The 20,330-nt window shown below is 35.3% G+C and overlaps 1 protein-coding gene across 1 annotated transcript in view; it reads right to left on the bottom strand.

Annotated features, from left to right (window-relative positions):
- Nucleotides 1-2,141: 2,141 nt before the first annotated feature.
- LOC150092552 (general transcription factor IIF subunit 1-like) overlaps nucleotides 2,142-20,330 on the bottom strand; it is a 185,258-nt gene continuing 167,069 nt past the window's right edge. Inside the window, exons 11-12 of the mRNA XM_090414316.1 lie at nucleotides 13,786-13,882; nucleotides 2,142-2,412 (exon numbers count right to left, since the gene is read on the bottom strand). Of these exons, the coding sequence (XP_090270442.1) occupies nucleotides 2,193-2,412; nucleotides 13,786-13,882 (317 nt within the window). The 3' untranslated portion in view covers nucleotides 2,142-2,192. The remainder of the gene's footprint in view (nucleotides 2,413-13,785; nucleotides 13,883-20,330) is intronic.

Genomic DNA, 20,330 nt, shown 5'->3' with positions numbered 1-20,330 from the left:
GAATAACTGTCAGAGCAAATGTGGTATGAAAATCTGCAATAAGCAGACTGACTATGAAAAGAGGAGCTGAAAACAACTTAATCCTGAACTGGAAATTTACAGAACAAGTAAAACATTCCTGCTATTTATGCACAGTTTTTAGCATAGATAGTAAATTAAATATGGCAACAGACAGCAGAATAATATGAAATAAGAAAGAAACTCACCGAAATACTAAAACAGCTATATGCAAGATAGTCTACAAACCAATTTTAACTTTTAGATCTGAGGGATTAGAAATAAAGTGCTCAAAGACTGGACATCACATATACAAGAATTCTTAAAAAATTAGGCAAGTGAACAGATAGCATCAATGGTAGAATATTAAAAATGAAGATATTAGGAAGGAACTTAACATTATCAGCATTCAGGAATGTGAGCGGAAATAATCGTAGATTGTATGGTTGCTTAAATGGAATGAGAAAGGTTAACAAACCAGGTATTTGATGCAAGGAAAAAGACCTAGAAGACAAAGATCTAGGTGGATTGATGAAGTTAGAGGTGCATTAGAAAATCAAAATATAAAACCTTATATTAATGGAGTCTTGAGAGATTAAAAAATTTGGAAGAAAACTGTTGATAGGAAATAAATAATTAGACTTTTCATGTGAAGTAAGTGCTGGTTCATTTCTTTTAAATCTGTATATAAAATAAAGGATACACATAAATTTAGCCAAAAAATGCCTCAATAATCTGGAATGCAAAATGATATTTTTGAAACATAATGTAAGTGAAATGGACAGTTTTCAAAGTATAACAAGAAAATTTGGTTTTCTTGCTAGCTAGTCAAATTCCTGATATGTCTCTCAAGTAGAACTAAGTTCACAGTTTAAGTCAGGGGGTCACTAAACTTCTTTGACCGTTGACCCCCTTCAAGAGTTTCTTGACTTTTTATTGACCCCTCTTTTTTACTATTAGGTAATTATAATAGGACAAGCAAAAAAAGACACTTATGTGAGTTTTTAGATTATAGTTACAGTGTTTATTGTATGTATAATATAGTATATATTATTATATTGGCTTAAAGTCAAAGGGATACGTTTCTGTTTTTGACGTCCTTCTTAACATTACATATTTGATAGGAGGGATAAATAATATATAAAATTTAATTTAGATAACAAAATAACAATAATACAATCTCCCTTATATATATGAAAATAAGACTTTTATTAACTTAGTATACAATTTACTAACATTGTCAATGTGAAGGGTGTGCTTCGTGACTCTTGACAAGATTAGCAATGTTGGCTTTCTTAATGAAGCAATAAACCCAAGTTTCAAATATTCTAACGAATATTGTCTACATTTTTTTTTAGAATCTGAAGCTGCCATTGTGGTTACAGAGGTTGTAACAAAATAATTAAAATTGAAGTTCAGTAAGCAAAAGTAATAAGTCTAAATAATATACCTACTCAAGTATTTCTATAGGATGTACAAAACTACCAGCCCTACTCAACTCTTCAACATAGAGAAGTTTGGTTTGTGAATGAATAATGATTGAATTATAATATGCATGTTGATGAATTTTAGAATATTAATGCTCACTTGTATGTCGATGCACAAAAATGAGACTGGGATCGAATACGTGTAAGTATAAGTAAATAAGCAACCGAGCACGTGTTGCAATCTCGCTCCCACCGCGCTGGAACTACCGACATCCATTTATTGGTAAATACATCATTTTGGCCTACTTGATTGGCCTCCGTAACTATTTTCATGACCTTGCTCCATCTTATAGGTCTTATTCATGTCACTGTTCCCACGATTCACTCTTAATTGCATTGTCATTCAGGATGGAAGTAATCCAAATTAACTGAATTAAATATTATCTATACAATGATGTCTTATATTTTTCTATTGACTCCTAACAATGTTATATTGACCCCTGGGGGGTCGATATCGACCACTTTGGCAACCACTGGTTTAGGTGATGTGTGAAAGTCACAACAGAAATGGAGGTGCAGATTAGTCAATGTATGATTTATTTGATAGGCATCTGCTAAATGTCAATATTTAGTATTTTGGCTATATCGAAGGATCAGCTACTCTACCCAACAACAAAAACTAACAAAGGTTTTATGTATGAATGCAGAATGAGAACATAAGGTAGGATATAATTTAATTTTTATCTAAAAATATATATACAAAGCATTTCACTGTCCAACACCAGGCTTTACTGATAAATAAAGTTTTCCTTTAATAGTCTGCTGTTCTGGATTAATCCTCTTCAGCATCTGAGCAATGGTTGTAACTAACTGTTCACTGGTCATACCAGTTTTTTTACTTTTAAATTTCTGAAGTAATTCAGTAGTTGTCATAGGCTTTCGCATTAAATACCGTCGTATGGCATCTTCATTAACACCTTCTCCATAGCTTAAAAAAATAATGAAATAATGAAATGAAATTTCATAACATTAGCATGAACATCTTTAACAATATTATATCGAAAAGTAAGTTTTAATGAATATATATACAACTACAGCTAGTAAAATAATATCCCCAGTTAATGTTTTGTAATATTATAGTCAGTTAATATGAATTATGTTAATTGTTGGAATTGTGTTCAATACTTATTGTTTAATACACTAAATAATAAGCATGTGAAAAAGAAATGTTTTTTTTTTTTTCTTTTCATCTTCCCCTCAATGAGAGTATCAATGAGGAGAGATAACTCCCTCTAGGGACCTCATCCCAGAAACCATATATAACCTTGTGTGACTTCAGGCCTTCAAAATAGAAGGGTAGTGATCTCACACTAGACAATAAAAATCACCTACTACTAATTTCTACAAAGGATCCAAATCCCAATCCTACGCATAGAAAAACAGAGATGATATCCACCCAATTTAGAGGTCATTTGGTTTACATACTGGTGTTAAACATATCCAGAAGCAAATACAAAATCATATACAAGATGTCAGGCTTCATACTCAAACACATGCAGCAATAAGTTTGCTGCCTTACGGCCTTGGGATGACAGGATATATTTTTCAGAGAAAGAAGAGCACACAAATCTGAAAGCACACACCCTAACTCAACATCACCAGAGTTAAAGATCGGTACTATCAACATAAGAAGCCTGAATGGCAAAGAAATGGAGCTAGCTGAAGAATTAGATAAGTACCAGATCGACATAATAGGGATGACTGAAACAAAAAAGACAAAAACTGGTGAGATCTTTCTGAGCAATAAACACAAAATGTTATACTCAGGAAATGTCAATTAAGGAAAAGAAGGAGTAGCCATAGTATTCAACACAAAATACAAGGCTAATCTTCTTGAATGGCAGGCAGTCTCAAGTAGAGTGATATGGGCAAATATCAGAATGGGGAATTGGACAATGAGACTTATTTGTGCCTATGGTCCCACAGAAGGTTCTACTAAGGTAGAAGTGGAAGAATTTTTTGATGCTTTAGAAAAAGCAACTGATACAATGAAAAAAGGAAAGTTGGTCCTTGTTGGAAGTCTAAATAGCGGACTAGGAAATGACTGTCAGACATACAAAAATATTTTGGGAAAATTTGGAGAAAAGAGCAAAGCTAATAATAATGGCAAATATCTGTTGGATTTCTGCTCAGGACATGGACTGGTTATTACTAACACCATGTTCCAACATAAAAATGTGCACAAATTCACACTGAGAGAAGAGGGTAGGAATAAGAAAAGTCTCATTAACTATGTTATTGTTGATAGTGATGTTTTCTCCGTGGTGCAGGACACCAGAGTGTACAGAGGATTTGAAATTGGAAGCGATTACTATTTAGTCTTGAGCAGGATAAAATTGAATTTCATATTGAAAAGAATAACATGTAAGAAAGTTTTAAAGCGAATAAAAGTTGAGTAGCTCTCAGATGTGAACTATAGACTAAAATACACAAAGATTATTGAAGAAAAAATGAAAGAGTTTGAGACCAGGAACCAAACTTTGGAGATTCAGTGGCAAGCCTTGAAGAAAAGATATCCTTGAAGTATGGAGTAATTACTTCGAAAAATTGCTAAATGAAACAAGCAGTGATAGCATAGTGGTAGAAGTAGCCATCAAGGGCTTGAAATGTGGAAAGGCAGCTGGAGTAGATGATATTCGACCAGAAATACCGAAATATGGTGGTATAAAAGTCTTACAGTGGCTGCACTGCATAGTTCAGAAAGCCTGGACAGAGGGACGAATTCCCGATGATTGGAGTAGAGCTCTAATAGTACCCATATATAAAAAGGGAAATAAAACTGAATGTGAGAATTACAGAAGTATTTCCCTACCGAGTGTTCCTGGCAAGATCTATGCAAGTATACTTGAGAAACGGTTGAGAAGAATTGTGGAAGAAAAGCTTGGTGAAGAACAAGCTGGATTCAGGCCAAATAGAGGCTGTCAGGATCAGATCTTCACTTTATGACAAATAGTTGAAAAAGCATGGGAATATAACAAAGATCTGTATTTAAGTTTTGTCGATCTGGAAAAGGCATATGACAAGGTGCCAAGAGAGAAGCTATTCAATACGTTACAGTTATATGGTGTCAATGGGGCATTATATCAATCAATACTTTGTCTTTATTCGAGTTGTAAGTCAGCAGTTGGAATTGAAGGAAGGAAGTACAGGAAGATGGTTTAATGTTAAATCTGGTGTGAGACAAGGATGTACATTATCCCCTCTGTTATTCATTATCTATATGGATCATATTATGAAGGAATGTGGTATATTAAACCTGATATCAAAATTGGAGATGTTAATGTCAGCTCTTTGCTTTATGCGGATGATGTTATACTTCTAAATAAATCCGCTACAAGTCTGCAAGATTCTCTGACTAAATTGAATAGCTGTTGTAATAGATATGGTATGAAGGTCAGCATTAAAAAGACAAAGACAATAAAAATAGGTAGAATTGTTGAAAATGTCAACTGCGTTGTGAACAGGGAACCTGTGGAACAAACATTTCAGCTATTTAGTCACGATTTTTAGTGAATATGGTAAATTAAATATGGAAATAGACACAGAGTAGGCAGTCAATGGAATAAATTCAAATGGAATAAGAGAGAAATTAGTCAGAACACTAAATTAGCTGTATACAAGACAGTGTTCAAACTAGTTTTAACATATGGGTCTGAGAGCTGGGTCAGAAGTAAAACACTTGACCAAAGACTAGAGACCGCAGATATGAGAGTCCTGAGAAAGATTAGAGGCGTGAACAGGTGGCATCAATGGTAATATCATATTAAAAACGAGGATATTAGGAAAGAACTTGACATTGTCAGCATACAGGAATGCGTTACCAGAGCTAATCTCAGATGGTATGGTCACTTAAACAGAATGGGCGAGGAAAGATTAGCAAAACAAGTGTTCTCTGCCAGGTTGGTAGGAAAACAACCCAGAGAAACACCAAGATATAGGTGGATTGATAGGGTACAAAGTGCCTTAGACGATAGAAATATAAGATCTGATAATGTTGGAGTCTTGACAAGTAACAGACTGATTTGGAGGAAAATTGTAGATAGGAAATTAGTAATGATGTAAATCTTTTTTCATGTTGTACTATCATATCCTGTACACCCCTTGAGGGTACATGTCAGGAATTTGATGATGATGACGATGAAGAAAGAAAGAAGTGTGAAGATATGAAAAGCTATCAGAGAAAGTTATAACAGATATGAGGATATATGCAAGACAGATCAAGTATGTTGAAGTAAAAGTTTCCTTACTTGAAAACATGAACTTCTGTTTTGGTGAATGTAATGAATGGTCAAGAAACTTGTACACAAGTCACAAACAAATATTATCATCTTTGTCCCATTACTTTGTTTTGTAAGAGTCAATTTAGTACAAAAGTCCTGAACACTTGTTCTGGATTAATTTAGGAATATAACATCATCTGCATTAATAGCAAAATTTGAGATGAATATCATGATTTTCATATCTGGATTAATACCACTTATTTTCATAATGAGTTATATATTTGATGAATAACAGTGAGATAGTATACACCTTTATCTTGTAGTATATTTTACAAACCATATATCTGTATGTATCTCTTTCAATTTTAACTACTTACAACTTAAACTGTCTCATTTATATCACTTAAATGGATCTGAGGTGATTTCAGTTTAAGACATGACTGTTTCCAGCTGGTGACAGTGATTATGCTGTACTGACTTGGTAAGTTGCTAAGTTTATGGACATTCCGTTCAGAAGTTATAAGCTGAACTACAAACAGAAAATTATGACCAACAGGTATTGGTTGCTAGCTGGGGAGGATATCAGCAATGCATGGAAAGCATCTAAAAAATACTTAAATAATGGAATATTATTATTAACATCTGTCCTCCATGAAGTCAGAGATTCATTATGGGAAGTACACATTACCACATACAGAGCTTATCCAACCATGCTTTAGACTGATTCAATGCATCTACATTCACGACACACTCATGCAATGCATTCCATTCACCAACCACTTTACATGTAAAGAACCTGCTCCTCACTCCCCTCCTCAAATCCCTTTGATAGAGGTTTCATGGTCTGCCTCTTGTTCTATCCCCCTCTCCAATTCTATGAAAAATTTCTTCCATGTTAACCTGATAACAACCCCTGATGTCTCAATCATATTCTCCTCACAGTTCTCTTATTCATGAGGCTTTGTAATTTGCATTCTCTCAATCTGTATTCATATTCTACATTCCAAAAACCACTGACCATCTTTGTGAATCTTCTCTGGACCCTTTCTAACATATCCTTGTTACCATGAAAACCTGGTGACCAAATCTGTGCACAATAATTCATGAGGCCTGATCAAGGCCTTATACAATGATATCATAACCTCTTTATTTCTATACTTCAGGATCCTCTGCATCATTGCCATTATCTGATGTGACATCATCACAACTTGTGCAATGTGGCCCCTGAATTTCAGGTCCTTGTCCACCACCACCACTCCCAGATCACTTCTCTACCTCCTTTAAAGTTTCCCCACCAAGTGTATATTTTACATCCCATCACTCCTTACCAAATTTCAAAACCTTATACTTTGCAACATTGGAGTGACAGTTACGTTTGCATGTTCATTCATGCAATCTATTCAAGTCTTCTTGTAAGGCCATAACATCTGCTTGACTCTGCATTACTTTCCCCAATTTTGCATCATCTGCAAACAGCTGCAATCACCAGTCAAATCCATCCCAAAATCATTAATATACAAATTGAACAATGGTCCTAAAACTGACCCTTGCGGTACACCACTAGTGACCTTCTTCTGGAATACTGCATCCCCATATAATACTTTCTCATACCTATCTGACAGCCAGTCATCGATCCAACTCAGAAGTCTGTTATCCAATCCCATCCATTTAAATTATTTAACAGCTTGTCATGTGGCAGTTTATCAAAAGCTTTTGCAAAATGTAAGTAAGTATACCAAGGTATATGCTCCCTTGTTCAAGACATTTGTCACCTTGTTACAGTGCAAAAGTTAGTAAAACATGCTCTCCCTTTAACAAACCCATGCTGACAACCACAGAGAATACTGCTGTTATCAACCCATTTCTATATCCTAGTTCGCGCCAATCTCTTAGTACCTTCACCATAACTCCAGATATACAGATTGGTCAATAATTTGTAGCCACAGCCTTTCACCACCTTTATACAGTGAACAATTTTACCTTCTTTCCACTCTCTTGAAACATGTGCTGTTATAAGACTTTTATTAAATAGGCATGCCAATGCTACTGCCAATTCCCTGGAACATTTCCTTAAGACGAATGGTGATATATCATCAAATTCTATCATCTTATTGACATCAAGTTTTAATTTATTTTCTCACATACCTCCTGCTCACTCACAATTAAACCATCCTCTCCTATGTCCTCTACACTTGAATTTCTCCTGATTTCATCCCAATGAGGTTGAAATACCATTCTAAATTGATCACTGAATACCTCCACAGCTCAGTCAGTATAGCCAAAGCCCTTTGGTTGGAAAGACCTGGGTTCGATTCCTGTCCACTTTTATCTGGTTTCTTTCGACTAAAGGAGAGTTAACGTCTCATATGGAGGTAGAGGGGTTTTTTCACCCAGATTTTTCATCCCTATGAACAGGCAATCTGGCCAGTAAATACACATGGATCTACAGTCAAAAAATACATACTTAATTCCTCACTAGGGTTCAACCAGTTGTAAGGGGCAGTCAAGGAATGGAGGAACTCCATATGAATAAATAAAAATTGAATACCTCAACAATGTCTTCTGTAGAAGTCACGATTCTACCACTTTCATCCATTAACATCATCTTACCATAATCATTCTTCCTTCTACTTGCCACATATCTAAAATCTCTCTTTGCTTGATTTGCTAATTTCTGTTCATACTGTACTTGTTGTCCTTAGTTAGTCACTCTCCTGGCTTACTCTTTATACTCTTCATGTAACTGATTACAATTATTCATCTTGAACTGCTTCTAAAGTGCCTTCTTCTTCCAGATTTCATGCTTAATTTCCTTATTCATCAGTTTTACACCTACTTTATTCAGTCTTCAGACCTTCAGAATACATTCACACATTGATAATGTTAAGTATTTCTTTGTCAATTCCCAAGCAGTGTTTATTTCCTGTTTGCTCAACTCCTCATTAAATGCTATAGCTATAAACTATCTTCTGAGCTTGTCATAATCCTTGTATGAAAGAAGTGCGAGTATAAAAAGAAAATGGCTCTTCAAGCTAAAGACAATCCAAAAAATTTCTTTTTTTTGTTGTGCAGCAAGTAAAAAAGAATGAATGCAAAAGAATAACTAATGAATGGAGATATGTAGGTGACAGATGCAGAAAGAATTCTTGGGAGAAGGTACCATAGCTGTTGCATTACACAAACTGAATAAGAATTTGGAAATAGGGACTGAGTCCGTGTGGTTAGCCTATTAGCTGACTGGCCTGGAGAAGGAGTGTCCTAGGTTCGATTCCCGTCGGTGACGTGAGGAGCTGAAGGATCTTCCTCAGCCATAGCCAAGTTAGCCGGTCTTGGGCATGGACAGTATGGTTTTTTCCCCAGTTTATTTTGGGGTTTTTCATCCCGTAAAGCAAGCAAACCGGCCTTGAGAACTCGACACTATGGACAAAGGATACACCGGGGCATAGGGCTGACCAACTTATCCTGTGAACAGTTTGAGGTCCGATGATTAATAATAAAACCCTTGACACCACAAAGTAAAAGAGGCAAAAGGAAGACGAGATGAGAGATAGGGACTGATGGAACATCAGCACAGATGCTAAAAGTATTCAGCTGAACTGTCTGTTCCTTTGAGCAGGCAATATAATTTGCTATTCAGAATAGGGATGATTCCACAGAAGTGTGCAAAGATTGAAGTACCGTATTTTCCAGTGTATAAGATGCACTTTTTTACCTTAAAAATTCATCTTAAAAATGGGGTGCATCTTATATAATGAAGGTAAAGATTGTTTCCTCTTTTCAAAGTCATACGCACTCCCTTTTATGTTCCAAGATCTTTGTAGGCGGTTAATGGTGCAATCAAATTGATGCGTGACCTTCACGTGACTTCTAGTACGTCATTGGCTAAGAACGGGGAGCCCCTATTCAAGTTTCATAATATCTTATCTGAGTATCTAACTATTTCTATCATTATCTCTGAAGTAGTGGTAAAGACTTTCGAAAAGTTGGCAAGAGGATGAACATTACAGACACAAAGTGACACAGAACCTATAATTAGCAATAACAGCATAAGTCTATTTACTAAGGGAAGAGTATGTTTAAACAACTTAGCTTTTTTAATAATGTTACCAGTGAGTTAGATAAGGGAATGGGTAAATGGTACTTTTGGTCTTTGCTAAGGTTTTTGACAGGATACAGCATGGAAGACTTCTGAACATAAATTGGAGAATATGGGATTGGATAATAAAATATTAGGTGTGGATAAGAGGATTGATGAGTGATAATTATCAAAATGTGGTGTGTGGAGAGGGGGAGAGGAAATCTTCAAGATTTAAGGTGACTAACAGGGTACCAATATGGATGAGTCCTTGATCCACTGTTACTTAATCTTTACATTAATGACTGTGACATACACCAATTTGCTGATGATGCAAAGACAAGCAAGATAATCAGAAAATGTAGCTGATATGTAGTACCTGCAAAATAATTTTAATTTGTTGGAATTGTGGACATGTGAAAGTGGTTGTGTTAGAAAAATTATGCACTTTGGTGTAATGAGATATTCATTGTCATATTATATTGGCATGATTATGTCAGAAGAAAATGTACAGGCTAGGAATCTCGAAGTTTTAATAGATAGGAAATCAGAGTTCAACAGTCACATAGCAAAGACTGCAAATACAACTCAGAAGGTAATTTCAACATTGAAATAAACCTTATGCATGGATAAGGAAGTCATTTCGCTTCTTGATACAACCTCACTAGGATTGCTACACACACAGGTCTGGTTTTCATAGTGAAGCTAATACAGTAGAGCAAGAGAGAGCAAAGGACATTGATAAAGATGACATCAGGATTGTGGAGTAGATTATTAAGGCAGACTGTGGACTAAAGACATTAGCAAATGGCAGTGATATGATAGAAACATACAAACTTCTGAGAGAGAATTTTTCATTTTATGGAAGGTGGGAAGAAGACCTCCATGGATACTGACTGACAGAAGCTGAGTTTTTACTCAGATGCAGAAACTTGGTTTTAATAGCTTTCAGTAAGATCTCCATAAGTACACCCACCTATACAATAATCTCTGCTTATGACTGTTACACTAGCAAGATATTCTACAACACTTAATAAGAAATAAAGTACTGTTGTAGGATATCTTGTTAGTGCAACAGTCATAAGTAGAGATTATTGTTAAGGCACCTCTAAATATATACATTTATATACCCTACATAGAAAAACAATCTAGAGGGAAGTTATTATCTGTGACTTATGAGGTCACATAACGAGATCAATTCTTACGGGTCCTCTATGTGGAAATGTTTATTCAGGAAGTCTGAATTCGATGGGTTGACAAAATAATGGAGGATTATCATGCTGAAAGAAGTATCTATCTTTGCAGTATCCAACGATGGATTGCATGACTGTTTGGTATGTTTTGAGTGTCTGTTACTGTGGCCTCTAAAAAGAAGATTGACTTAATCATGAAATCCACAGTTAGGACACATCACATGTTCTTCAATTTGGTACTGTCATGCTCTTGTTTAATAACTGCATTAGTGCCTTTACAAAAAAACTCAAAAGATAGACTCAGAGAAGAGAATATGCTCAAGAGATGCAATGTTATATCTATCAGCAATACCATCTCAAATGCAAATGACCTCTGCACAAACTGAATCTTGTGGGGCCTAAAATGCAGTTTATGATTGACTTGACAGATTTATGTCAATATATATATATATATATATATTATATATATATATATATATATAAATACACACACACATATACACAGAGAGAGAGAGAAAAAAAATCCTTATCCTACCCAATTAACATTTAGCATGTTTCTGTATCTGTTAGTGAAAACACTCATGAAAGAGACACACACACACACACACACACACACACACACACACACACACACACACACACACACACACACACAACAAATTTTGTTAGAGGAATCACTGATCATGACATACATACTGAATCAAGACCTAAAAGACATTTTCTTGAGCAATGTCAAGAATGATGGTACAGTTATTTATTACTTTTCCTATAAACTAGGAATTTTGCCAACTTCGTAACCAGCTCATAGCTATAACATTAATGCACATGTTTAATATTTTGATTTAACATTTGTAACACTGAAGATAGCCAAGAAACCTGAAAGATTTTTTAAAGCAGAAAAACAAACACTACATACATTCAAAAACTGAATTAAGAGATCACAAGAAATATTGCAAAATTTACTCTATCAACAGTTAACTTAAGCGTGCGCGCGCGCACACGCACGCACACGCACACACACACACACACACACACCTCAAACTCAAGGAGCCACACAAGTGTGTATGCCTCATGTTGGATTCAAACTTGCAATAATTTATGTCATGGAACTATATACTACACAGCAAATAAATGTTAGTTTTTACTAACTGAGAAGAGCTGGGCAATATTTACTTTTAAAAAGCAAATTCAAAAAAACCACAGAAATCTAGTGATCAGCCAAACAGAACTAGAAAAAACTGGATTACTTACAATGTTTGGAATATTTTGCATAGAATCACATATAACACAGTGTCAAGAATAATTTCTATAATAACAAACGAAAGCAGTCATAAGGTAATGTAGTAGGCACTCTGCCTCCCCCCTCCCTCCCCCCCAAAAAAATTTTCTAATAAAGTAATCAGTTGAGGAGGAAAATCAATGCTGCCCATTTTTTATTTTTTAATTAACAAAGACGAATTAGCAAATTTAGACACAGGCCTGAATTTTGCAATATTTCATAGGAATATTAATAGTTTAGCCTTTACTTACCAAATCATGATAAACCTTTTCAAGCTACTTTGGTAATATACTTGAAAACATATCCCCTTAGAAGAGGCCTTTCAAATGAATGTCTTAGAATGTGCTACAAAGTTAACAACCATTTTTAAGTTTATTAGATACTGAAGGTTAGGAAAAAAAAAAGAATACCTTATGATGCAAAATAACACACACACACACACACATATGAATGTGTACATATATATAGGGGGAAGGGATCTGAGAAGCTGTGATAATCACCATGAAGGTAGAACCATGTAACTTTATAATGTAGTTTTCTTTTTATATAATGTAATCTGCATTAATACCATTTTCATTCTAGGTGTTTATCAGAACTTTTCAGTCCCATCTCCATAATTTTTTTTTTTTTTTAATGTTGGGCCCATATACAGAAGGTTGGCTGGTCAACCTATAGTACGTTAGTACCATATATGGATGATGGGTTGTGAAAGTAGAAACTTGTTTACATTTGATTTGAATGCCTGTATATTGTATTCCTTCGGAAATATGTCGGGGGGAATACTGTTCCACAGTACTGCAGTAGCAGGGATGAATGAGGAGAAGAAACTTGTTCTGTGGGTTTTGAGGTGTACTGTAAAAGGATGTTGGGCGGCAGCTGTACGTATTCCAATGGGCTTGGTACAGGATGGGGGAATTATTGATGCTGTTTCAGATGAACCTTTCCTGTGAAAGTATTTATAGAATATACAGATTGCAGAGACCAAGGCATCTATGTGAAAGTGGGAGGGAGCGAGTTGGTGAGGGATGGATCATTTATTAGTCTAATTACTCTCCTCTGTATTGAGTCAAGCATTTTGAGGGAAACTTTTGGAGCCCCACCCCAGATGTGAGAGCAGTATTCGAGAGCCGGGCAGATTTGTGACTTGTATAGTGTTAACAGCTGTTTAGAGGTGAAGTAGTGTCTTGAGCAAAAGAGAAAACCTAGTTTTTTGGAAGCTGAGGATGCAATGGTTGTGATGTGTTTATGCCAGGAGAGGCTTGATGTCAAGGTAATTCCAAGAAGAGAAATTTCGTCTTGTCTGTGAATTTGAGTGTTATCGAAAACAATGCTGGGAGAAAATGGTTCTCCATAGTATACATTCATTTAATGTTAATCACACAAATAACATACGAGAAGATGTAGAGCTATTAAATCTATCTTTAAATCTATTATTTAGATATGAAGAAAATCCCAAAATATACAAGAGTAGCAATAATTTAAAATTTAAATTCTGAATACTTAGTTTCAGATTTTAAAAAAATTAAATAGTTACCAAATCGCTGTTTGTAATGCTCCAGACTGGTCTGGTTTGGATCTCTTGCTTGATGGAAGAGAAGCATCAGTTAATTTTCTTTTGTGACTGCTCTTTCCTGCATTAAAACAGACATCAAGATTATATTTAATAAGAGTTGGAATCATGTCACATGCTTTAAATGTCATAATATTTATACCTGCCCTTTCAAAAATGGTCATACAGTTTATGTCGATCAAATGCATACTATTATGAATATAATATACATCAGAATTAAACAAATGGAAAAACAAAATAAAAATGAAAAAAAAGTAGTCATGTTTCTCAGGCATGAAGTTTAAGGATGTTAGCAAGGTTAACATCCTTAATCTTAGATGTTTGCAATTTCATCACCTGGTGTGAGACCACTGCCTGCTAACTGGATCTTTGGAGCAGGATTTTGTAACAAAAAGAAAAAAAAATACAAAAAATGTATCAAAATAAAATAAATAAATATATATATCTCATTATCCCACCCATACAGGTTTACAACCTTTCATTGGTGGGAATCATTTACACAAGAAGATGTGATGAATTCCCAGAATGGCCTGCTATCACATGTGTGATAGGCAGAACCATGTGACTGTGCATATTTGAACATGTCTGTGCTATTACCTTGAGTCATACCAAAACAAAAGCTAGTAGCTGACAAGCTGTGGTAGAGTTTGTATATGTCTGTTGCTTTCAGCAACAAAAAGAGTCAATGGAATTTAGAATAACACATTAATTTCAAGTTTTATGCAAAGGTAGCAAAAGTTCAAGTGAAACTCTAGGAATGTTAATGTGGATGACGCCATGAAAAAGTCTAGTTTATTTGAGTAGCATATGAGGTTTAGAGAGGGAATTGGAAGGCATTAGAGATGACAAAATAACTAGGTGACCACAAACTTGCTGAACACGTGAAATTGTGGAAAGAGGACAACAATCAGGTCAGTCCGATAGACAATTTAGTATGGGTTAATGGCAGAACAGCACGGAAGATTCTAATGGATCTGAAAAAAAATTTCTGCAAAGATGGTTCTGCAAATTCCAATTATAATTTTGATTTGATTTCCACAATTGGCCATTCTTGATATCAGGTCATTCCAAAAGTAATGTCATTTTTAGCATTAAGATATGAAGGGATATCAAAGATAAATCACTTGCTAATTTAATCAAGTATATATTCTCCATTTGAATCAATAACACTCTTACAATGTTGTGAAAGCTTCATAAAGGCCATTTCTATAGAATTCAGCAAGTTTAGAGGCAAAGAAGTCGTATAGGCTCAATTTCAGTGCTTCTAATATATCGTATTGTGTTTCATTAATAAAATGTTGCAAACTTTGAAATAAGTGGTAATCTGAAGGTGTAAGATCAGGAGAATACAGAGGATGTGGAAGCTTTTCCACATCCTCTGTGGAAGTTCCTCAATCTTGGTACAGGTGATTCATGCACTATGAGGGTGTGCATTATCATGGTGAAAAACAACACTTTTTCAATTGACCAGAAAACACCTCTTTTCTTTCAGTTTTTCATTCAGTTGATCAAGCTGTCCACAGTATAGTTCAGCTGTGATTGTTTGGTTTTGTGGCAAGAGTTCAAAGTGTAAAATTAGCTACAGTCATATCCCACAAAATGCTTAACAAAACCTTCTGAGGGTGAAGGTCTTGTTTTGGCTGAGGTTTAGCCTGTTCCCCCTAAATGAACCCACTGCCTTTGGTGCTTAACATTAATGCTCTTCCATTCTTATCCACTTTTCATCACTGTTGACTACACAACTCAAAACTGGAGATTGATCCTCTCGAGAATGAAGAGCAGTGCAGAGCTAAAGAGCTCTCTTTTATCGTTGTTCATCAGTTCGCGAGGAACCCATTTGACAAGCTTAGACACTATTCCAAGTTCTTGAAAATGGCAATGGATGGTCGTTGACAATGAATTCAGTTGCACTGACATTTCTTGTAATAGCAGCTTTCAGCATATCATTAAAGAAAGAGACAGGGCACCCAGAGTGATGGGAGCCTTTCAAGCTAAAGTCCCCTTGTCGAAATTTTTGGAACTATTGCTAGCACTTTTGCACATTCTAAACATTATCGCCATACACTTTTTATTTTATTTTATTTTTTTTTAAAATTTATTTACAGTGATAGCAGCATTGTTGACTTTTTTGAACTCATAAAGTATGATGTGACTAATGTGCTCTTCACTGACTGCCACAATAATAAAAGGTTATTTATTATTGTGGAATTCCTTAGAACTAGGCTACCTAGCTTAGCAATACTTATAAGCTTTAAAAATTCATGTTTAGATACATTGGAACAAGTACAGGATAAAAACGACATTACTTTTGGGATGACCTGATAATTTTTACTGGTGTTGTAGTCTACTGTATATATATAACTATTGTAGTCTTCTGTGGAAGATAGTGTGGAGGGGCAGGGATTTTTTGGGAACATTTAGTGTTTTATCTATCTTATGGGGATTATAGCCATTGGTCAGGAAGGTGTGACACAGGCGAGAAAGTTCAGCAGTGAGAGCAATGTCATTGGAACAAATTGCTCTCGCTCTATGGGTTAGTGTTTTTAAGATACCATATTGTTGAGAAGGGTGATGGTGTGATTGTTTGTGTAAATATGTCCTTGTACGTGTGGGTTTCTATAAACCTAGAATGATAAGGAAACCTTCTGGAAGACGTGTGATTAATGTGTCCAGGCAGGGCAGACAGTCATTGGCTTCTAATTCCACTGTAAAGTAGATTTTAGGGTGCTGGCTATTTAGATGCACTAAAAATGTATTCGGTGTGTCTGGGCCATGTGGCCATAGCAAACACATTATCAACATAGCATTGCCAGAGACTAGGTTTGAGAGTGGCTGTGTTGATAGCTAGCTTTTCCAGATGTTCTATGTAGAAGTTGGCTAAGGGGGGTATCCCATGGCTGTCCCATCTAATTGTTTGTATATTTTCCCTTTCTGTGTAAAATAACTTGCCTGTACTGTGAATTTAAATAACTGAAATATATCACGGGGAAATTGTGAATTTAGTAAGTTAAGGGTTTCGGTTAATGGTACATTTGTGAATAATGAGGTGATATCAAAACTCACCATTAAGTCTGAACATTTCTAAAGGTGTGGTTTTCTAAAATACTTTTTAGGTAGTCAGATTTTTTAACAAAAGAGGGAAAATTGTTAGCGCAAGTGTTAGTAGCTTGGCTAAATGTTTAACAAGTTTATATGTGGGACTGTTTATGCTATCTACAATAGGGCATAAAGGTGTACCTTGTTTGTGAATTTTTGGAGCTCCATATATCCTGGGTGTTTTAACGTGGAAGGTTGAGTTTGTTGACTGTTTCTTTAGGCCTCAATAATTTGCACTATTTCAAATAATTTCAATTTTCCAAGTTGAAAAAACTTCCATCATCTAAAGGTTGAGAGATTCTCATCCCATCTTTCATGTTAGAATCATTGCTTATCACAGCCAAATTGTAACTTGGCTTTTAGAAACCTTCTTACTGCTTATGATAAGGCAGTTAATACTATCTGCATTGTCTGCTATGTCTGTCTGTAAATTGTGTGTGTTCTGGTCAGTTTGCCAGTTTTGCAGGATAAAAACATCAGTTTCCAATAGAAAACCATTTCACCTCCTTACAAGACCAGCTAACTCACTTTCTAAAGGCTTGATAAATGTTTTTTGTTCTAGAAAGGATTCAAACCCAAATCTTTCAACCAAAAAGTATCATTGATAATAATCTTTCAGTAAATGTAATTTTTTTTTTTCTGAGAGCTGAGTGAGAAATGAAACTTGATAGTTCTGACTAAGATTAGGAGCCATATTAAAAAATAACCATGTCAAAGGTTATTTTGCTAACCTTTCTTCTCATGTGAGATTAGCTCTACTCACACATTCCTAAATGCTAACAAGATCTGATAACATCTGAGTCCTGACATAACAGATTAATATGAAAGAAACTTGTTGATGGAAGTTAGTAATGATATAACCTTTTCACATAGTACTATCATAATATCCTGTACAACCTCTGAGGATACATATCAAGTATTTGATGATGATAATTTCACCCTATTCAACTATTTCATATCATCATTCTGATGAATGGCAGTTGCTTTTATCCATTAAGTGATTGCTGTATTCTGATTTGTTTTAATTTCTTGTTTTAACTACGTTGATAACATATTGTTATTTTTAGCATGAATTTTGTCAATAATCTTGCTTATGTTCAACATTCTTGTTTATATTTACTGTGTTAATGTGTTTTTAACCTCTGAAAAGAACCTGTGACACAAAGTATGATCTGCATTTGACAGTTAAATCAGTTTGACTGGAAAAGACTAGTTAAAACAGTTGTGGACATTACAGTCTCCAGAAAAGATGGCTGCACAATCAAGCTTTAGAATGTAAAAAATCAAAGGGTGATTTTGGAATTGGGGGGGGGGGGGGGGTTACAGAGACAGCAGATAAATGAAGTAGAATGGCACGAGGAAACCTTCAGCCAGAAAAGGTCAAAAAGATTCAAGATTTGGCATCCTCTGACATGGAATATCAACTATACAAATGCAAGTACCAATCCTGTAGTAGAATTAATTATATAAAATATAGTTTGTATAGTTAAGGTACACAATGCTGTGGCAACTTATTTGAGATTCAGTCAAAAAGAGGTCAGGTTCGTATGTCTAAGCAGTAGTGTATTTCTTTCTTTTATTTTCATATTAGTATTGTCCATAATCTTTGAAATGTTACAGAGTAGGGATGTAAGCAAGAATAGAGAGGCTTGAACATATCAACCATAAACAGAGCATGTAGTTTTCTGCCATATGTGGCCTAAACAGGGTCCCTGTTACACATAACACTACTCTGACTCCTTTCATGCATGAGGTACACTGAGTAGGCAAAGGTTGAATTATAGCAGCTGATATGAAATGATATGATACGAGGGTTGTTTGAAAAGTTCAGTAAATTTCCAATAGACAGCGATACAATTCATTTATTCATACCATTGTCAGCGTGCATCATCCTTTTCATGACCCCTGGCAAAATTTTAGCCAAGTGTGATGCATAGTTCTCGTTTGGCAAACATTTAAAATGACCGTGTTTGCATTTTTCATAAAAATGGAGAAAAACGAGCATGCAGTTATAAAACACTTTTATTTGAAGAAGTAGACGGCCATGCAAATCAAAGCCAAGTTAGTTCGTGGGAACTCTGCACCAGCATTAAAGACTATTTATTTTTGGATAAATGAGTTTAAACATGATCGTAAGTCCATCGAAGATGAAACATGCTCCTGACACCCAACTGAGGTCACTACGAAGGAAATGATTGAAATCCATGGTATCATTATGGAAGACCACCGAATGAAAGTGCGTGAGATTGCTGAAATTGCAGGAATCTCAACTGAATGGGTGTATAATATCCTGCATGAAAAATTGTACTTGAAAAAGTTGTGTACGTGATGGGTGCCGTAATTGTGGACTGTCAATCAAAAACACATGCAACAAGACATTTCCGCCCAGTGTTTGGCAATGTTTAATCACAATTTGCACAATTTTTTGAGTCAATTCGTGACTTAGACAAAACCTGGATCCACCACCACTACACAAGAGCACCGAAAAAAGCAAAGACCATTTTGTCAGTTGGGAAGGCGATGGCTGCTGTTTTTTGGGATTCCCAAGGAATTATCATGATATGCTATTTGGAAAAAGGGTAAGACAATAACAGGAGTCTATTATGCATCATTGTTTGTTGGACCGTTTAAAAGAAGAACTGAAGAAAAAATGGCCAACACTGATGCACAAAAAAGTGCTCTTTCATCAAGACAATGCACTGTCCCACACATCGACCGTCGCAATAACAAAATTGCAAGAATTGAGGTTTGAATTGGTTCCACATCCACCGTATTCTCTGGACTTGGACCCATGTGACTTTTTCTTGTTCTCAAACTTCAAAATTTGGTTCAGTGGGTAAAAACTTTCTTCGAACGAGGATGTCATCAAGGCTGTCAATGACTATTTTGCACAATTTGATAAATCCTATTTTTAGATGTGATGAAAAAATTAAAGACTTGCTGGATCAAATGTGTAGACCTCGATGGAGACTATGTTGAGAAATGAAGATGATTTTTTCCAAAAAAAATGTGTTTAACTTATTATTTTATCAAACTTTTCAAACAAACCTCGTATATAAAGAATATGCTACTTTTATATAACAGCCAACCTGCAGAAGTGCTTTATCTCAAATACTGGTTGGCTGGATGAACAGTATTTTCATTTTCCAATCAACAGGTTAGGGTACAGATCTCACTCTGGGCATGTATGTTTGTTAATGTCTTTAAATGGCAGAGAAATTTCACTAGCATTACAAAGGTCTATATTTGGTTTCTAGGTTATCTAAGTCTTAGTTTATTCACCATAATCCTGTTTACAACCTTTCATTGGTGAAATTCACTATAACCATGGTGATATTTCTGGGGCTACACTGGGTGTTTTGCATGCCCTTGAAAGAAATTGCTCAAATTGATATAGAATGGGGGAGGGGGAT

This window comes from Typopeltis vanoorti, chromosome 25 (genome assembly GCF_054136105.1).
Source record: "Typopeltis vanoorti isolate ZY-2024b chromosome 25, IOZ_Tvanoo_1.0, whole genome shotgun sequence".
Classification (NCBI taxonomy): domain Eukaryota; kingdom Metazoa; phylum Arthropoda; class Arachnida; order Uropygi; family Thelyphonidae; genus Typopeltis; species Typopeltis vanoorti.
Note: the sequence above shows the minus strand (reverse complement) of the source record. Positions and strands in the feature narration are given on the sequence as shown.